We start from the raw sequence: 16,941 nt of genomic DNA on the forward strand, positions 1-16,941 counted from the left end.
ACTAATGTCAAATGCCTAGGATTCTGTAACCAATCGCAATTTGGCAAAATATCTGCTTTTAAATTCACAGTGCAGTATCAATAAACATACATTCTGTACACCTTGTTTTTCAACACAAGTCAGCTATGAGTAGTAAACTGAGGTAACCCATCTATCTACTGCCATTATCTACTTGACAGAATTTTATCTGATCCTTAAACTCCTGCACGTTATCTGGCTTTGTGGTCACAAGTCTCCCTCGTGTACTGTACTCCACCAGCAAACTCTTCAGTGGAAGACGCGCACAAGAGAGATTCATGGCTCGCACAGGTGTCCTCCAACTGGGCATAATACGTCATTTCAACGTGGATAATTGGGTAATATTTCGTTGAGACGTTGCTCAATGAGATTGCAACCTATATTCACCCACTCAATAAGACAGCAAAAGTAATTTGAAATCAACAAGAGCTTGAAACCTTAATCCTATTTTATTGTCTATTTGTAGTTGAATTCTGTGTTGAATTTAAACAATTGGTATTGATGACTTTGCTACTGTGACATAGGCCTAAATAGCATCATTGATGATTGAGAAAGTATTCTCTTTTTAAATATACCCTTTGATAGTAATAGCGAATCTATTTAGTTTTCAAGTGGTGATCTCTCAGCAATCATTCTCATGATATCACATTGGTAATAGTCAGTCATAAATATTATAGTTAAGCAGCGCTGGCTTGGTTAAAACCTTGGATGAGAGACCAAAGGGTAGCTGTAGATAGATCAAGATCCAGTAGGAGGTGCTGCCCAGCCTATTGTTGTTTTCTAATCGAGGATATAACGTTGAAAATCAAATTCAAGTACAAATTTCAACATAGACAAACCTTGTATAAAATATGTTGAAATGTGGTTACAATTAGCTCTGCCCCAATACATCACTGGGGCCGAGCTCCCTGCCATCCATAATCACTACACCAGGCGGTCATAGGAAGGCCCAACATTTTTTCAAAGAAGCCACCCAAGCCACAGACTGTTCTCTTTGCTACCACAAGGCAACCAGTACCAGTGCATCAAGTCTGGAACTAACAGGACCCTGAACAGCTTCTGCCCCCAAGCAATAATAATGCTAAAAAAGACTGCTAAATAGCTAATCAGATGGCTACCCAGATGACCTCCATTGACACTGACTCTATGCGCTCACACAGTGGACTCTAACCACACACTCACACATAATTATACTGACACCCCAACATACAGTGCATTCTGAAAATATTCAGACCCATTGATTTTTTCCACATATTGCTACGTTACAGCCTTGTTGTGAAAACGATTAAATAAATAAAAAATAATCATCAATCTACACACAATGCCCCATAATAACCAAGCAATACATATTTAAAAAAAAGTGTTTGCAAATGTATAAAAAAAAACAGAAATATCACATAAGTATTCAGACCCTTTGGTATGAGAGTCGAAATTGAGCTCAGGTGCATCCTGTTTCAGGATTGTATCGAGGCATAGATCAGGGGAAGGGTACCAAAACATGTCTGTAGCATTGTAGGTCCCCAAGACCACAGTGGCCTCCATCATTCTTAAATTGAAGAAGTGTAGAACCACCAAGACTCTTCCTAGAGCTGGCCGCCCGGCCAAACTGAGCAATAGGGGGATAAGGGACCTGGTCAGGGATGTGAAGAAGAACCCGATGGACACAGATAACTCCAGAGCTCCTCTGTGGAGATGGGAGAACCTTCCAGAAGGACAACCATCTCTGCAACACTCCACCAATCAAGCTTTATGGTAGTGGCCAGACGGTTGCCACTTGTCAGTAAAGGCACATAGCAGCCCACTTGGAGTTTGCCAAAAGGTACCTAAAGACTCTCAGACAATGAGAAACAAGATTTTCTGGTCTGATGAAACCAAGATTGAACTCTTTGGCTTGAATGCCAAGCGTCACCTCTGGAGGAAACCTACAGCAGCACCATCGTACGGTGAAGCACGGTGGTGGTAGCACCACACCGTGGGAATGTTTTTCAGCGGTAGGGAGACTAGTCAGGACGGAAGGAAAGATGAGCAAGAGCAAAGAACAGAGAGATCCTTGATGAAAACCTGCTCCAGAGCGCTCAGAACCTCAGAATGAGGCGACGGTTCACCTTCTAACAGGACAACAACCCTAAGCACACGGCCAAGACAACGCAGAAGTGGCTTCGGGACATGTCTCTGAATGTCCTTGAGTGGCCCGGCCAGGACCCGATCTAACATCTCTGGAGAGACCTGAAAATAGCTGTGCAGCGACGCTCCCCATCCAACCTGACAGAGCTTGAGAGGATCTGCAGAGAAGAATGGGAGAAACTCCCCAAATACAGGTGTGCCAAGCTTGTAACGACATACCCAAGAAGACTCGAGGCTGTATCGCTGCCGAAGGTCCTTCAACAAAGTACTTAGTAAAGGTTCTGAATACTTATTGTCACGCCCTGACCATAGAGAGCCTTTTTATTCTCTCTTTTGGTTAGGTCGGGGTGTGACTAGGGTGGGTAATCTAGGTTGTTTTATTTCTATGTTGGCCTGGTATGGTTCCCAATCAGAGGCAGCTATTTAGGCAGCCATTTCCCCACTGTTTTTTTGTGGGATCTTGTTTATGTGTAGTTGCCTGTGAGCACTCCATAGCTTCACGTGCCATTTGCTCTTTATTGTTTTTTTGCGTTTCACTAATAAAAAGATGTGGAACCCATATCACGCTGCGCCTTGGTCCGAATGTTATTTCGACGATCGTGACACTTACGTAAATGTGGTACTTCAATTTTTATTTTTTAATACATTTTAAAAATGTCTAAAAACACGTTTTTGCTTTGTCATTACTGGGTATTGTGTGTAGATTGATGAGGGGGGGAAACTATTTAATCGATTTTAGAATAAGGCTATAAAAAGTCAAGGTGTCTGAATACTTTCCGAATGCACTGTACACATACACACGCTACATACTGTATGCCCACACACACATACTGTAGCAAGCGCATACATTCATTCTGACGCCACACACACACTGTGTAGATAAAGATGTTTTTATCGTTATTCGTTATTCACAGTATATTTATACCTCGTGTCACTAATGCTATTTTTTTCTGCATTGTTGGAAAATAACCCGTCAGTTAGCATTTCACTGTTAGTTTACACCGGTTGTCTACGAAGCATGTGACAAATACAATTTCATTTGATGAAGAAATTATCTTGTGGTTGAAATTTCACCCTCATAACAACAGTTTACGTTGATATTTTTTTTCAAATCCAATTAGTATTTTCCACTTCACAAAACGTTGAAAAATGATATTGAAAAAATGTTGATTCAATCAGTTTGTGCCCAGTGTGCTGTTCCGTATGTGTGCGTCAGGTACAATGTATCTCACACAACTCAGTGCAGTGTACATGATCCCTCGGTCTTCTCTTCTGCATTACATTACATTGCATGTGCTTAAACTGATCATATCATTTAGAAATTCTCTGCACGTCTGTCTCACCCCGGCTTGTTTGCAGGTTAGACTTTTTCATCATGAATCTTGTTCTGGAGGCAGCTCTGCAGATTGGTCACAAGCTGGCACAGCCACAAAGTCATAAAATCAGATTTGAAAACTAATCCTACTCACATCAACGTTGTGGAACCAATGTGGAATAGACATTGAATTGACGTGTGTACTCAGTGCGTAATCTTAACCCTAACCTTAACCACACTGCTAACCCCAATGGCTAACTCTAACTTTAAATTAAGATCAAAACGCACATTTTTGTTTTAATTAATTTTTACAATGTACTGTTGCTAATTTTGACTTTGCAGCTGGCCCATCAAACAGAAATCACTCAATTCTGCTTCCAGGGCAAGATTCATGACAATAAACGTCAATCTGTCGTTTTCATTAACCTTCTTCCTCTACCTCCTTCTTTTAAAGTTATCACATAATAGGCAAAGGTTTCTGCAATAGGCCAACACAAAAATGAAATGTAATGGTAACTGGTATTTATGGGAGTTACTATTGGCAATGATCCTGCAGCTGCCCCTCTCTCTCTCTACCTGCATCTGTCTCGCTCTCATTGTCTTTTTATCTCTGTGTTAGATGAAGATGTCCCCCCCCCACACAGGCTACCACGACATCTACCACGGCTAGCAGTCCCTTCACGGCAGGATAGTGTACACCAGTGCTGGCCCCAGTGTTCCAGGACTGCTGACCCTCCTCCTCCTCTTCCCACAAAGCGGATAAACCTGATAATCAATGCCATGGAATGTGAGTATCTTCACAAGTTAGACACTGACTATCCAACGTCAGAGAGGAGAAGTTACTTACTTACTTACTTTCTTACTCTCCCTTATCTCAATCCTAATCTCAATCTATTTGTCACATTCTCTTGACTGTCACATGTACATTCCAGGCGAAATTTCAGATTTTTTTTAGAAGTAGAGCATGACACTGGTAGTCTGGCTGGCTACCAACAAACTTGGAGCTGTTTCTCCTCTGTGTCTTCTCACTCACAACCCAAATGGACAGCCACACAGCCCCCGAGCACTGCACCCTTCCAATACAACTGTTGGCTTTTCAAATCCATACAACGAGAGGTCTCAAGCCCACAGGATTTTTGTTGTTGTTGTTGAGAGAACCAATCAAAGCTCAAGCTAAATTCTGCATGAATACTGCACTAACAACGGACTCCTGTCCAGATCAGTGTGTCACAGCTCTCCCTCACTGTGTACTATGTGAGTTTTGTCAGCCAAGCTACAACGCAGAAATATGAGCATTCACTATGGCCAATGTATTGACAACACTACAATGAATTTATCAATCATACCTCTCAAGTACATTGACATTTTTTATTGACGTCATGTTCTGGCTTAGTTTACAGTCATCATTGGTAGCAAACACCGTAACCTGGGGCTATATTTGCCAACGTATTGACATGCATCTTCAACGGGATCTACAAATCTCCGCGGGAACCAGTTGTCTCATAAAAATCTCAGGGATGATTGATTCAATTGGCACATAATGGTGTCTGCCTGGGTTTCCTTGCTTCTATTCAATACTTTGTTATTTTTATTTTTCCCACAGTTCATATCAGTGTGTATTGTAGGAACTTGAATGGAAAAGGTGGAGACAACCAAGCTTGGACATATCGTTCTGAGAACCAAATATTTATCAGAGTTTGGTGAGAGCGTGGTTGTCCTATCGTTATTTTGAGTACAACCTTCCCACAACTTTCTAGTAAAGGTGCAGAATAGTTGCTTGGATTTGGAACATTCTCAGAATTCTCAGCACAGAAAAACAGGATTTTCTTGGTATTTCATTACTTTACAGGTTTCCTAAAAGTTCTAAACATTTAGTTTCAATTATTGTAATGTTCTAGGAACATTCTGCAACTGGCTTGACATTGGGAATGTTCTCAAATATTTCAGAGAAAGTTATGAAACAACATTCTTTTGTGGGAATTTCAGTACTTCAGCATAACATCTCTTACAGGCAGGGACGTATTTATTTATTTGTATTTATTTAAATTAACCTTTATTTAACTAGGCAAGTCAGTTAAGAACAAATTCTCAATTACAATGACGGCCTGCAAAAAGGCAAAAGGCGTCCTGCAGGGACAGGGGCCTGGGATTAAAATAAATAAATAAATAAATATAAATATAGGACAAAATACACATCACAACAAGAGAGACAACACAACACTACATAAAGAGAGACCTAAGACAACAACATAGCAAGGCAGTAACACATGACAACACAGCACGGTAGCAACACAACATAACAACAACATGGTAGCAACACAACATGGTAGCAACACAAAACATGGTACAAACATTATTGGGCACAGACAACAGCCCAAAGGGAAAGAAGGTAGAGACAACAATACATCACACAAAGCAGCCACAACTGTCAGTAAGAGTGTCCATGATTGAGTCTTTGAATGAAGAGATTGAGATAAAACTGTCCAGTTTGAGTGTTTTTTGCAGCTCGTTCCAGTCGCTCGCTATAGCGAACTGAAAAGAGGAGCGACCCAGGGATGTGTGTGCTTTGGGGACCTTTAACAGAATGTGACTGGCAGAACGGGTGTTGTAGTGGAGGATGATGGCTGCAGTAGAAATCTCAGCTAGGGGGGAGTGAGGCCTAAGAGGGTTTTATAAATAAGCATCAACCAGTGAGTCTTGCGACGGGTATACAGAGATGACCAGTTTACAGAAGAGTATAGAGTGCAGTGATGTGTCCTATAAGGAGCATTGGTGGCAAATCTGATGGCCAAATGGTAAAGAACATCGAGCCGCTCGAGAGCACCCTTACCTGTCGATCGATAAAGTATGTCTCCATAATCTTGCATGGGCAGGATGGTCATCTGAATCAGGGTTAGTTTGGCAGCTGGGGTGAAAAAGGAGCGAATGCGATAGAGGAAACCAAGTCTAGATTTAACTTTAGCCTGCAGCTTTGATATGTGCAGAGAGGACAGTGTACCGTCTAGCCATACTCCCAAGTACATGTATGAGGTGACTACCTCAAGCTCTAAACCCTCAGAGGTAGTAATCACACCTATGGGAAGATGGGCATTCATCTTACCAAACCACATGACCTTGTTTTGGAGGTATTCAGAACGAGGTTAAGAGTAGAGAAAGCTTGTTGGACACTAAGAACGCTTTGTTGTAGAGTATTTAACACATAAACAGGGTTTGAATTTTAGTGAAGTCAGAAAGGCTGGAAAGGAGGAAGGATGAACACTTCTTTTGAAGCAGGACAGTTTTTCTTCTGAAAAGAGCAAACATCCTTTTATTCAAACGAGTCAAGGAGTGTGAAGAGATTCCCCCAATCTATATGTTCATCTATGCAGTTTGTTTCTATGTCAGGTGGCAAATAAAGTTCAATTTTGGATGTATTTTGTCTGAAGCTGTTGTATTGTTTAAAACACTATGATGAACTGTAGCCCAAATAGCCTACTGTCAAATCATGTCACTTTATTTAGGTTGACTGGGTCACTATGAGGACTACTCTGAAACCAAGATTTTGGAGTTTGCTAAAGCTGCACTGTTTCATTGTTCTTACGGTACAAGTTAATCTTTCATTATTGTCATTGTCACGGGTACTGCATACATTTTCCTGGCAAAGCTCACCTGACCTTCTGCTTTCCAAATGGGCGTTATTTTTACAGTATTACACAATTTTGAACACACAACTTGAAACTCACCGGCTGAGTGAAAAGAGGAGGTGTGTTTATTATTTCTAGTTGAGGTGTGCCACTGAATATAAAGAGGAAGGATGGGAGGCTGAGCGCACAGGACTGACAGGTAAAGACAGGTGCGGCTTTAAGGTAAGATGATTCTGGCATTGATGCTCACAGACATATACATTTATGGAACAATATGCCCTGCTTTTAAGATATGACATGTTTGAAGTGGCACACATCTCATTGACTAGGCTGGGCTAAGAAGTTACAGCTGTTTCACTGCATTTATGCCAAATCATGTGATGGGAAGTCAGTGACTATTCATTTCTTTTGTTTTCATGCTTCCTTGTAATTTACCAAGGTATGAATTGCAAAGAGTGTGAGGTTGGGGTATCGAAAATACATTGTTTATTGATGTTTAAAATACTTTTCCGGGCGTAAAAAATACATATTGTTTTGGTAATTGATTGTATGGCCAAATTTCAACCATACTTAATCACTTAAATCTACATGTCAACGAAGAAAGCATTATGTGCATGTTCAAAAGTAACATTTCCAATTAATATTGGATTTTTAGTGTGGAATAAAAGATTGCAGTAGGCCTATGGAATATTTAGAATTTCTGCCATCTGTCACTTGCACTTATCAAAAACATCAGAACTGTCAGTGGTCATGTGCAAAGTTCTGAAGAACCAACAGAACACTTCAACAACGGTTACAGAAACGTTTCTAAAAATTAGTGTTGGCACTCGGGTGACTGGTTCGGCCAGGGGGACTGGTTAGGCCAGGAGAAGAAATTGGTGAACAGGTGAACCAAACTAAGATGGTTTGGCAGAAGGAAGGAACCTGAGTTGGTTAGTCTTAGTCTGGTTGAGTTTTAATTGATTCATTGTGTGCTTGAATGAAAATCTGAGAACAAACAATAATAAATAAAATGCCATAATGCATAAATCAAATCATAAATATAGTCACTATTCATGTCACGTTCCTGACCTGTTTTCTGTTGTTTGGTATGTGTTTAATTGGTCAGGGCGTGAGTTGGGGTGGGTAGTCTATGTTATGTGTTTTCTATGTTGGGTTAATGGGTTGCCTGGTATGACTCTCAATTAGAGGCAGGTGTTTGGCGTTTCCTCTGATTGAGAGCCATATTAAGGTAGGTTGTTCTCACTGTTTGTTTGTGGGTCATTGTTCCTGTGTCTGTGTAATCCACATGGGACTGTTTCGTTTGTTCGTTCGTTTTAGGTAGTCTGTTCCTGTTCTTGCGTCCTTCGTCTATATGTAAGTTCGTTTGTTTCAGGTCTGTTGCCTTCGTTTATTGTTTTGTAGTTTGTTCTAGTGTTTTGTCAGTGTTTCGTCTGATTGTAATAAATCGTTATGTATTCATCACCCGCTGCGCCTTGGTCCGTTCATACACCACCAGACGAACGTTACAATTCAATAATGGCAAACAATCAGAATTCATCCCGATAGTTTCAACATGAAATAATTCATTCTAACTAATTTCATAACTCAGACCAGAAAAAATTTGCTCTAATTAACAGAATTAATTCAGAAACTCAGATACTTTACCCGGCAACATAACAAAGGAAAATATGCTCCGGGAGCTGTATATAGGTTTACAAACAATCGTGAAGCAACTCAAAACAATCACCCGCATCAGTGAAAACTGTCAAACAAAATACATATCTATTTACTCATGTTTGCTTCTTGGATACACAAAGAAAACAAAAAGGATTCAGTGTTCCTGGAGAACCTGACAGATATCCAACAACAGATAAAAGTGGAGTTTTAATGCCAGCCTTTCCCAAAATACATTTTGGTCGCATTCCCCTGCTTAGATGTTGCATGCATTAACCAATAGCTGCGTGCCATGTCAAAGACATTCATCGACTGACAGATTGCTATAACATATGATGTGGTTATTTGGTATGTAAAAATCCTATCTGGGTCAAATGAAGATCTTACATCTGTAGCCAGGACACCGGGGTTAACACCCCTACTACTCACTATGACTGTGATATTGTATGTGGTTGTTTATCTACCTTAGTTGAATGCACCGACTGTCAAATCAAATCAAATGTATTTATATAGCCCTTCTTACATCAGCTGATATCTCAAAGTGCTGTACAGAAACCCAGCCTAAAACCCCAAACAGTAAGCAATGCAGGTGTAGAAGCACGGTGGCTAGGAAAAACTCCCTAGAAAGGCCAAAACCTAGGAAGAAACCTAGAGAGGAACCAGGCTATGAGGGGTGGCCAGTCCTCTTCTGGCTGTGCCGGGTGGAGATTATAACAGAACATGGCCAAGATGTTCAAATGTTCATAAATGACCAGCATGGTCAAATAATAATAATCACAGTAGTTGTCGAGGGTGCAGCAAGTCAGCACCTCAGGAGTAAATGTCAGTTGGCTTTTCATAGCCGATCATTAAGAGTATCTCTACCGCTTCTGCTGTCTCTAGAGAGTTGAAAGCAGCAGGTCTGGGACAGGTAGCACGTCCGGTGAACAGGTCAGGGTTCCATAGCCGCAGGCAGAACAGTTGAAACTGGAGCAGCAGCACGGCCAGGTGGACTGGGGACAGCAAGGAGTCATCATGCCAGGTAGTCCTGAGGCATGGTCCTAGGGCTCAGGTACTCCGAGAGAGAGAAAGAAAGAGAGAAAGAGAGAATTAGAGAGAGCATACTTAAATTCACACAGGACACCGGATAATACAGGAGAAGTACTCCAGATATAACAAACTGACCCTAGCCCCGCGACACATAAACTACTGCAGCATAAATACTGGAGGCTGAGACAGGAGGGGTCAGGAGACACTGTGGCCCCATCCGATGATACACCCGGACAGGGCCAAACAGGAAGAATATAACCCCACCCACTTTGCCAAAGCACAGCCCCCACACCACTAGAGGGATATCTTCAACCACCAACTTACCATCCTGAGACAAGGCCGAGTATAGCCCACAAAGATCTCCGCCACGGCACAACCCAAGGGGGGGGGGGGGGGGGGGGGGGGCGCCAACCCAGACAGGAAGATCACGTCAGTGACTCAACCCACTTATGTGACGCACCCCTCCTAGGGACGGCATGAAAGAGCACTAGCAAGCCAGTGACTCAGCCCCTGTAATAGGGTTAGAGGCAGGGAATCCCAGTGGAGAGAGGGGAACCAGCCAGGCAGAGACAGCAAGGGCGGTTCGTTGCTCCAGAGCCTTTCCGTTCACGTTCACACTCCTGGGCCAGACTACACGCAATCATATGACGCACTGGAGAGATGAGTCTTCAGTAAAGACTTAAAGGTTGAGACCGAGTCTGCGTCTCTCACATGGGTAGGCAGACCATTCCATAAAAATGGAGATCTATAAGAGAAAGCCCTGCCTCCAGCTGTTTGCTTAGAAATTCTAGGGACAATTAGGAGGCCTGCGTCTTGTGACCGTAGCGTACGTGTAGGTATGTACGGCAGGACCAAATCGGAAAGAAAGGTAGGAGCGAGCCCATGTAATGCTTTGTTGGTTAGCAGTAAAACCTTGAATTCAGCCCTTGCATTAACAGGAAGCCAGTGTAGGGAGGCTAGCACTGGAGTAATATGATCAAATTTTTTGGTTCTAGTCAGGATTCTGGCAGCCGTATTTAGCACTAACTGAAGTTTATTTAGTGTTTTATCCGGGTAGCCGGAAAGTAGAGCATTGCAATAGTCTAACCTAGAAGTAACAAAAGCATGGATACATTTTTCTGCATCATTCTTGGACAGAAAGTTTCTGATTTTTGCAATGTTACGTAGATGGAAAAAAGCTGTCCTTGAATCAGTCTTGATATGTTCGTCAAAAGAGAGATCAGGGTCCAGAGTAACGCCGAGGTCCTTCACAGTTTTATTTGAGACGACTTTACAACAATCAAGATTAACTGTCAGATTCAACAGAAGATCTCTTTGTTTCTTGGGACCTAGAACAAGCATCTCTGTTTTGTCCTGTAAGTGTCTGTAAGTCACTGTAAGTGTCTATAAGTCACTTTGGATAAGAGTGTCTTCTAAATGACCAATATATAACAATTAACATGTTCAAAGCACACTGGGTATTATACTAATGAGCTCCGCCCCCAAACAAGACCAAATTTGGTCGGTCTGGACCAAATCTGAATCAATCATAGATGTCCATGTTTCACAAGTTTGGACAGCACAGTACAGTAGAGCATAGTAGAGTACAGTAGAGTAGAGTCCAAACTTATCAATGCCTATATTTTGGTCAAATCAAGGCCAGTACGGATTCGACCAAATCGGAACCAATCATAGATGTCTACGTTTGTGGACGTTGTGGATGTTGAAATTAAGACCAGGGCGGACTGACGAAATTTCAACCACTTTTCTACGTGCATGGACGTCTCGTGTTGGTCGGTGCTTTAGTGGTCTCTCCATTCATGATTGTCTTTATCTCGCTTTCAGATGAATCGACTTGTGGTTATCGTTGCGACACTCTTTGTCCCCACTACATACAGTGCTGCAGGCGGTTGTAAGTGATTATTCCATTATTATGTTGGACTGTGACTCTTCTATCAATGTTGTGACTCTGCATAACTTCTTCCCTTCTTCAATTTTAACAGTGTGGTGTTACCATGATCCTAGTTGTGGTAAGTATTGGTTTTACCTCCTGGTTACAGTGTAATTTGTATTCACAAATTGAAGTGATTGTGATGGCAGTGGATAATAGACTATAGAATTGATGTATTAGCATATTATATGACCCTTATAAAACAATGGTACATTGACACCATGGTATGATTGATTCCATGTTAAGACGACACCACTTGGTCCACCATTGCCAGTGAACATTGTAATGGATCCCGTCAGTCTCCCATCAACATCGTCTCTGCATCGGCAGTGGGCGATGTAACCCTGACTTCCTTCACTTTCACCAAATATGGAGACAACTCTACGATGAAGAATATCAAGAACACTGGCAAAACTGGTGAGGAGAATGGATGGATGCCTTGCCTTCTCAATCCATACACACAAAGTCCCACTTGAGGATAATGTATGAACCAAACCAGGAACCCTTATGTGCAAAATGTAACCAATTCCTCTGTTTTGTTCCTCCTCTCTTTCTTTCAGTCAAAGTGGAGCTGACGAGTGGCGTCCAGGTTACAGGTGGGGCACTGTCTGAGGCCTATGACAGCCTGCAGTTTCACCTCCACTGGGGGAACGGTACCTCAGTACCTGGGTCGGAGCACACAGTGGATGGAACACGCTACCCCATGGAGGTATGGGAGGTTCAATGCAACATTGCTGCATTCCGATTCTCTTCCTTTCTCCAGAAGTGTCCCCTCATCTACCCCCCCCCCCCCCCCCTTCAAGGATTTGTGCAAGCATGGCTGGAGGGAGTTTCCACCATATTCCAAGCACTAATCCATTACTTTTAAATGCATGTGTGGAAGTGTATTAGTACACTTTGGGAGAAGGGTTAAGAATCTGAATGTCACATGGAGTGACACTTCTCATACTGATGCACATATACCACACTGCAATGGATCAATGTCAAGGTCTTCATTTATCCTTAGGCCAGTCTGAATTAATTCCCCTCCAGCCAAACTGCATCCCTGCCAATTGGTTTACTAGAAAGCTGACAGATGGGGAGACGTAACCTCTCTCAAATTCATAAATGGTGCAATAATCCGACTGTTGTACTGAGCTCATGAGGCATTTATAAGTTCTATTCCTCAAGAATCATTGGGCAAATATGTCATTAATTTAAATGACCCTTGAACAGCTGTACATATGGCAGATTGTAGTCCACCTTTTTAAATGTATCATTACAACATTTGAATTTTCCAATGGATTTAGATAACTTTTTACATCAACTGTTATGCTTCCCCTTTCAGTTGCACATAGTAAATGCAAAGTCTTCGCACAACGGTAACACGACCACGGCCGTTACAGACAGCACGGGACTTGCTGCTCTTGGATTCTTCATAGAGGTGAGTGGATGCTTTAACCTTCCTAGAAATTGCATCCATTTTTCCACAGTAGATTAGCATTTAAATGTTTTATTGCTGTTTTTTTATGACTAAAGTCTTTGTTCTTCAAACAGGCCATGCCGGGTAATGCAACTGGTTCCCCAGCAGCATGGAATACTCTGACATCATACTTGGCCAACATCACACTAAAAGGTGAGAGGAGAGATTTGACTGGTTCTGATCTGATCAAGATATACTTTCTCAAAATAAAGTCTGTAATGATTTTTTCTTTGAATTCAAAATGAGTAATTTCTTGTTCAATTTCAGTAGCATATGATTTCATATACGTTGTTTCTTTCTCTCTTCCTCAAGATGATATTGTAAACATTACTCATGCTATTTCATTGGATGAGCTCCTGGAAGGGGTGGACCGTACCAAATACTACCGTTACCTTGGCTCCCTGACCACTCCAAATTGCAATGAGGCTGTGGTTTGGACAGTGTTCAAGGACCCGATCAAAGTCAGCCAGGATTTGGTGAGTTTGTGCAACAATTTCACCAGAAACTGAACACCATTTCTACTGAGCAGAAAATGAACATGCCTCCGACAAGAAACATGGACTGTATTTTAATATCTTTAAGTGCAGGATCCATTCCTTATCAATTCTGCTTTTGAAACATTATAAAAATAATGATAAAAAATATTACCAAACATGATCTTTCATCTGGGGTGCTACAACAAAAGAGATTGTGATGTATTAATTGGCTCTTCAAGAAGTCACGAACATACAGATCCCGTATCTTAATTTGAGCCAGTTTCAAACAGCAGGAAATATTTGCAGCAAAAGGAAATATGGATTGTTATGTGGATTATAATTAAAGGATTTTTTTTTTATAGGGATTGCTACATTTTTTGTTAGGGCAAATCAGGTCGGATAATTTAACGTGGCGATTACAAACTTTAGGAGCCTTTTTTAAAAACTTTACACTAAAAGTTAGCATGTCATGCTGTGCAGGAAAATTCATTCAACAGGATGTACGGCATATGTACACATATTTAATACATTTCTTATTTTAATCACATTTTTAACCGAAATGCAATGACATGCCTTAAAGCTGTTGTTTTTGTCATCTATTTATGTATTTACTTGGAGAGCAATTGCCTCAAAGTTTAGTTGATTTCACGTTACTTGGCAGCTCAACTGAAACTAGATGTTGAACTGACATTTGTGCCCAGTGGGTAAAGCCATTGGGCCAACCTGATGTCACACTTATGTCTATGATCCAGTAATTCATTAACCTTCTCCCCTCAGATTGATCTCTTCAGCACAACATTGCACATTGACCACAACTCCACCTCTGCCTTGATGACCAACGTCTTCAGGAACATCCAGCCTGGCAACGACTGGGTGGTGACGACCCAGGGCCGTCCAGCGTCGGGAGCCTCCACAATGTGCTCTTCTCTGGGCCTCATGGCCCTGGCCTGGATGCTGCTGAGGGTTTAGTGACGGCGAATAACTCCTTACCTGAAGGGCACTGCCATATCTCCATGAACCCTTAATCTACCAACACATTTTCCTTATATCGATTACCAACAAGGGTCATCTTGACCCCAAGGAGAAACTATTGGAAAAAGCAACAATCATAGCGAAATGTGTTAAACTTATTTATTTTCAAAATATAATTATTTAGAAATGTAATGAATGTTATCTGATATAAAATGCCCTAAACAAACTGTTTTTTTGTTTCAAAAAGAAAACAATGTTTTTCCTTAATATAATGTGCAGCTTGAGTTCAATCCATCTTAGTACAAAAATCATATTTACCATCATTTGATTAAAGTATCATTTCGTTTTCAGAATTTTGAAGTAAATATCAATGTTGTCATATTAATGTGGTAAAAATGACTGCCATTTAAAGGGGCAATACACAAATTCAGCAATACATTTTATTGACAAAAGGTTGTTCAATTCACTTTTAAAAGTGATCCTAAGAGACATTGACACAAAATATGATTTAGTGTTCTTTTTTTACTAACTCCACATTAGCATCGCTGCTGGTGAAACAATGGGAGTGGTAGGGGCTATGGCAAAATTCTTCAAAATACATGCCAGAATCCTCTAAGTCACTTCAAATCAAAACGGTATAGCACCCACAATGTTATATGTTGCACATATATAACACTGAGGAAGAAAGGAATTCAGGTATTCATATAACATTTTCAGTAGAATAAAAACATTTCTGAGAATACACACCAATACAAACTGTGTACATTCTGAGTATAGCTGGTTTCTGTATTACAGTTCCTCCAAGTACTCAGACCACCGACAGACTTTAATGACTTGGTTTGATTGCAACTAAGCACACATCCAAGGTAGTATTGATTTTGATGGGGATTTGTTATTATTATGCTAATTCGATTTCTAAGGGGCTGCAGAAATCGACTCTAGGGGGTTAAGCAGTATAATCCAGCCATCCACCTGCAGCTGTATGCAAGGTTCTTTATATCAAGTAGCCAGCAAAGACGGCAACATGTAGGCTATTGACCACACCTGACGTTGTCATAGCAAACTAAATGAGGCATGGTACTGGCAGCTAAACTCATTGCCATATAGAGCTCTCAATAGACCAGCGAAGGTCATTCTATCATTACATGACTGTCTACTAGGCCTATGTGTGAAAGCTAACTACATGTAGCATGAGCTAATGCAGCAGTATGTTCATTTCTCATTTGACACATGGCCGGGTACCCTAGATGATGGAAGATGAGCTGTCATCTTGGTACATTAGAAATATTCTACCTATATAATTAGGCAACTGTACATAGTGTGAATCCGCCTGCCATGAACCTAGCCAACAGCCTGCATTAAGATGCACCGCCGGATGGCTTTGCTGAGGCAGGATGAGCTGTCATATCAGGATATTCTACCTATGCAACTGGAACACGGGGCTGACACAAACATGATCATACAGCAATACTGCAGGAACTCATGTAGGTTCCACTATCTCAGAATCAATCATATGTAATGTTGTAGCATCAGAGGATCATTGGCCCATGAGAAGCAGTAGCAGCGCCGATGTCGAATTGGGCAGCCCATAGCTCAGAGCTAGCCCGCAGTGCTGTCGAAGGAACCAGAGCTGTGATTAGTTCCAGTATCTAGTCATTGGTTACCAGCATCAACGTTGAACAGAGATTCGCCATGTGCCCCCCGTGCTCAGCATGCAAGCAGCACAACATGAAAGAGAGGAAAAAGCAGTGTTAGTTATGGTGATGACAACTGATGTTCCATGCTAATTATTTAATCTACGGGTGTATGAGAATATGGCTAAAATTTTAGTTTCCATTATGGAAACATAACATCATGCAAGACTAAAGGGAAGGAACATTTAGTGTATTTCAGACTGAAGAACCCATAAAAGCCATCATAAGTATCGCCTCTGGAAAAGCATAATGTTACACAACGAAGGATCCTGACGCCCAATATGAACTGAATCGCTGCTATCGGAACATGATAAGAAAAGGCAGAATTTTCCTGACTGAAATTGTAATAGAAAAGGCATTAATGGTTATATAACAGAAGACAGTGTGCAGAGAGAAGAGCAGGCAGTAAATACACTATCCAAACAAATCCCCCAAAACCGCAACTAAACGTTAGCTAGGTAACCACCTAAATAGTCCTACTGATACTGCTCAGCAGTAGCTGATGCATCTGAAGCGTGCACGGCATGCACAGTGAGAGTGACATTATCATTTAAAACATACATATAGTCTACCTGAGCTAAAGCTTAGGTCTAATGGTATATGCCGGTATGCCATGAGAGTAGAATAGACTTGAGAAATAGA

General features: G+C 41.3%; 1 protein-coding gene across 1 annotated transcript; it reads left to right on the top strand.

The window, feature by feature from the left end:
• Nucleotides 1-11,589: 11,589 nt before the first annotated feature.
• Nucleotides 11,590-14,602, top strand: LOC120055642 (carbonic anhydrase 4-like). Its single transcript, XM_039003533.1, has 8 exons — nt 11,590-11,656; nt 11,748-11,774; nt 11,942-12,112; nt 12,256-12,404; nt 13,023-13,118; nt 13,232-13,310; nt 13,470-13,633; nt 14,411-14,602. The coding sequence occupies exons 1-8, from the start codon at nt 11,590-11,592 to the stop codon at nt 14,600-14,602; spliced, it is 945 nt and encodes a 314-aa protein (XP_038859461.1).
• Nucleotides 14,603-16,941: the final 2,339 nt, after the last annotated feature.

Source organism: Salvelinus namaycush, chromosome 11 (assembly GCF_016432855.1).
Source record: "Salvelinus namaycush isolate Seneca chromosome 11, SaNama_1.0, whole genome shotgun sequence".
NCBI lineage: Eukaryota > Metazoa > Chordata > Actinopteri > Salmoniformes > Salmonidae > Salvelinus > Salvelinus namaycush.

Bases quoted from the DNA above. Each gene is read 5' to 3' on its own strand.
- LOC120055642 (XM_039003533.1), top strand. From the start codon at position 11,590: ATGAATCGACTTGTGGTTATCGTTGCGACACTCTTTGTCCCCACTACA. The intron at 12,405-13,022 runs GTATGGGAGGTT...TTCCCCTTTCAG, and splicing joins GAACACGCTACCCCATGGAG to TTGCACATAGTAAATGCAAA. The intron at 13,634-14,410 runs GTGAGTTTGTGC...TTCTCCCCTCAG, and splicing joins TCAAAGTCAGCCAGGATTTG to ATTGATCTCTTCAGCACAAC.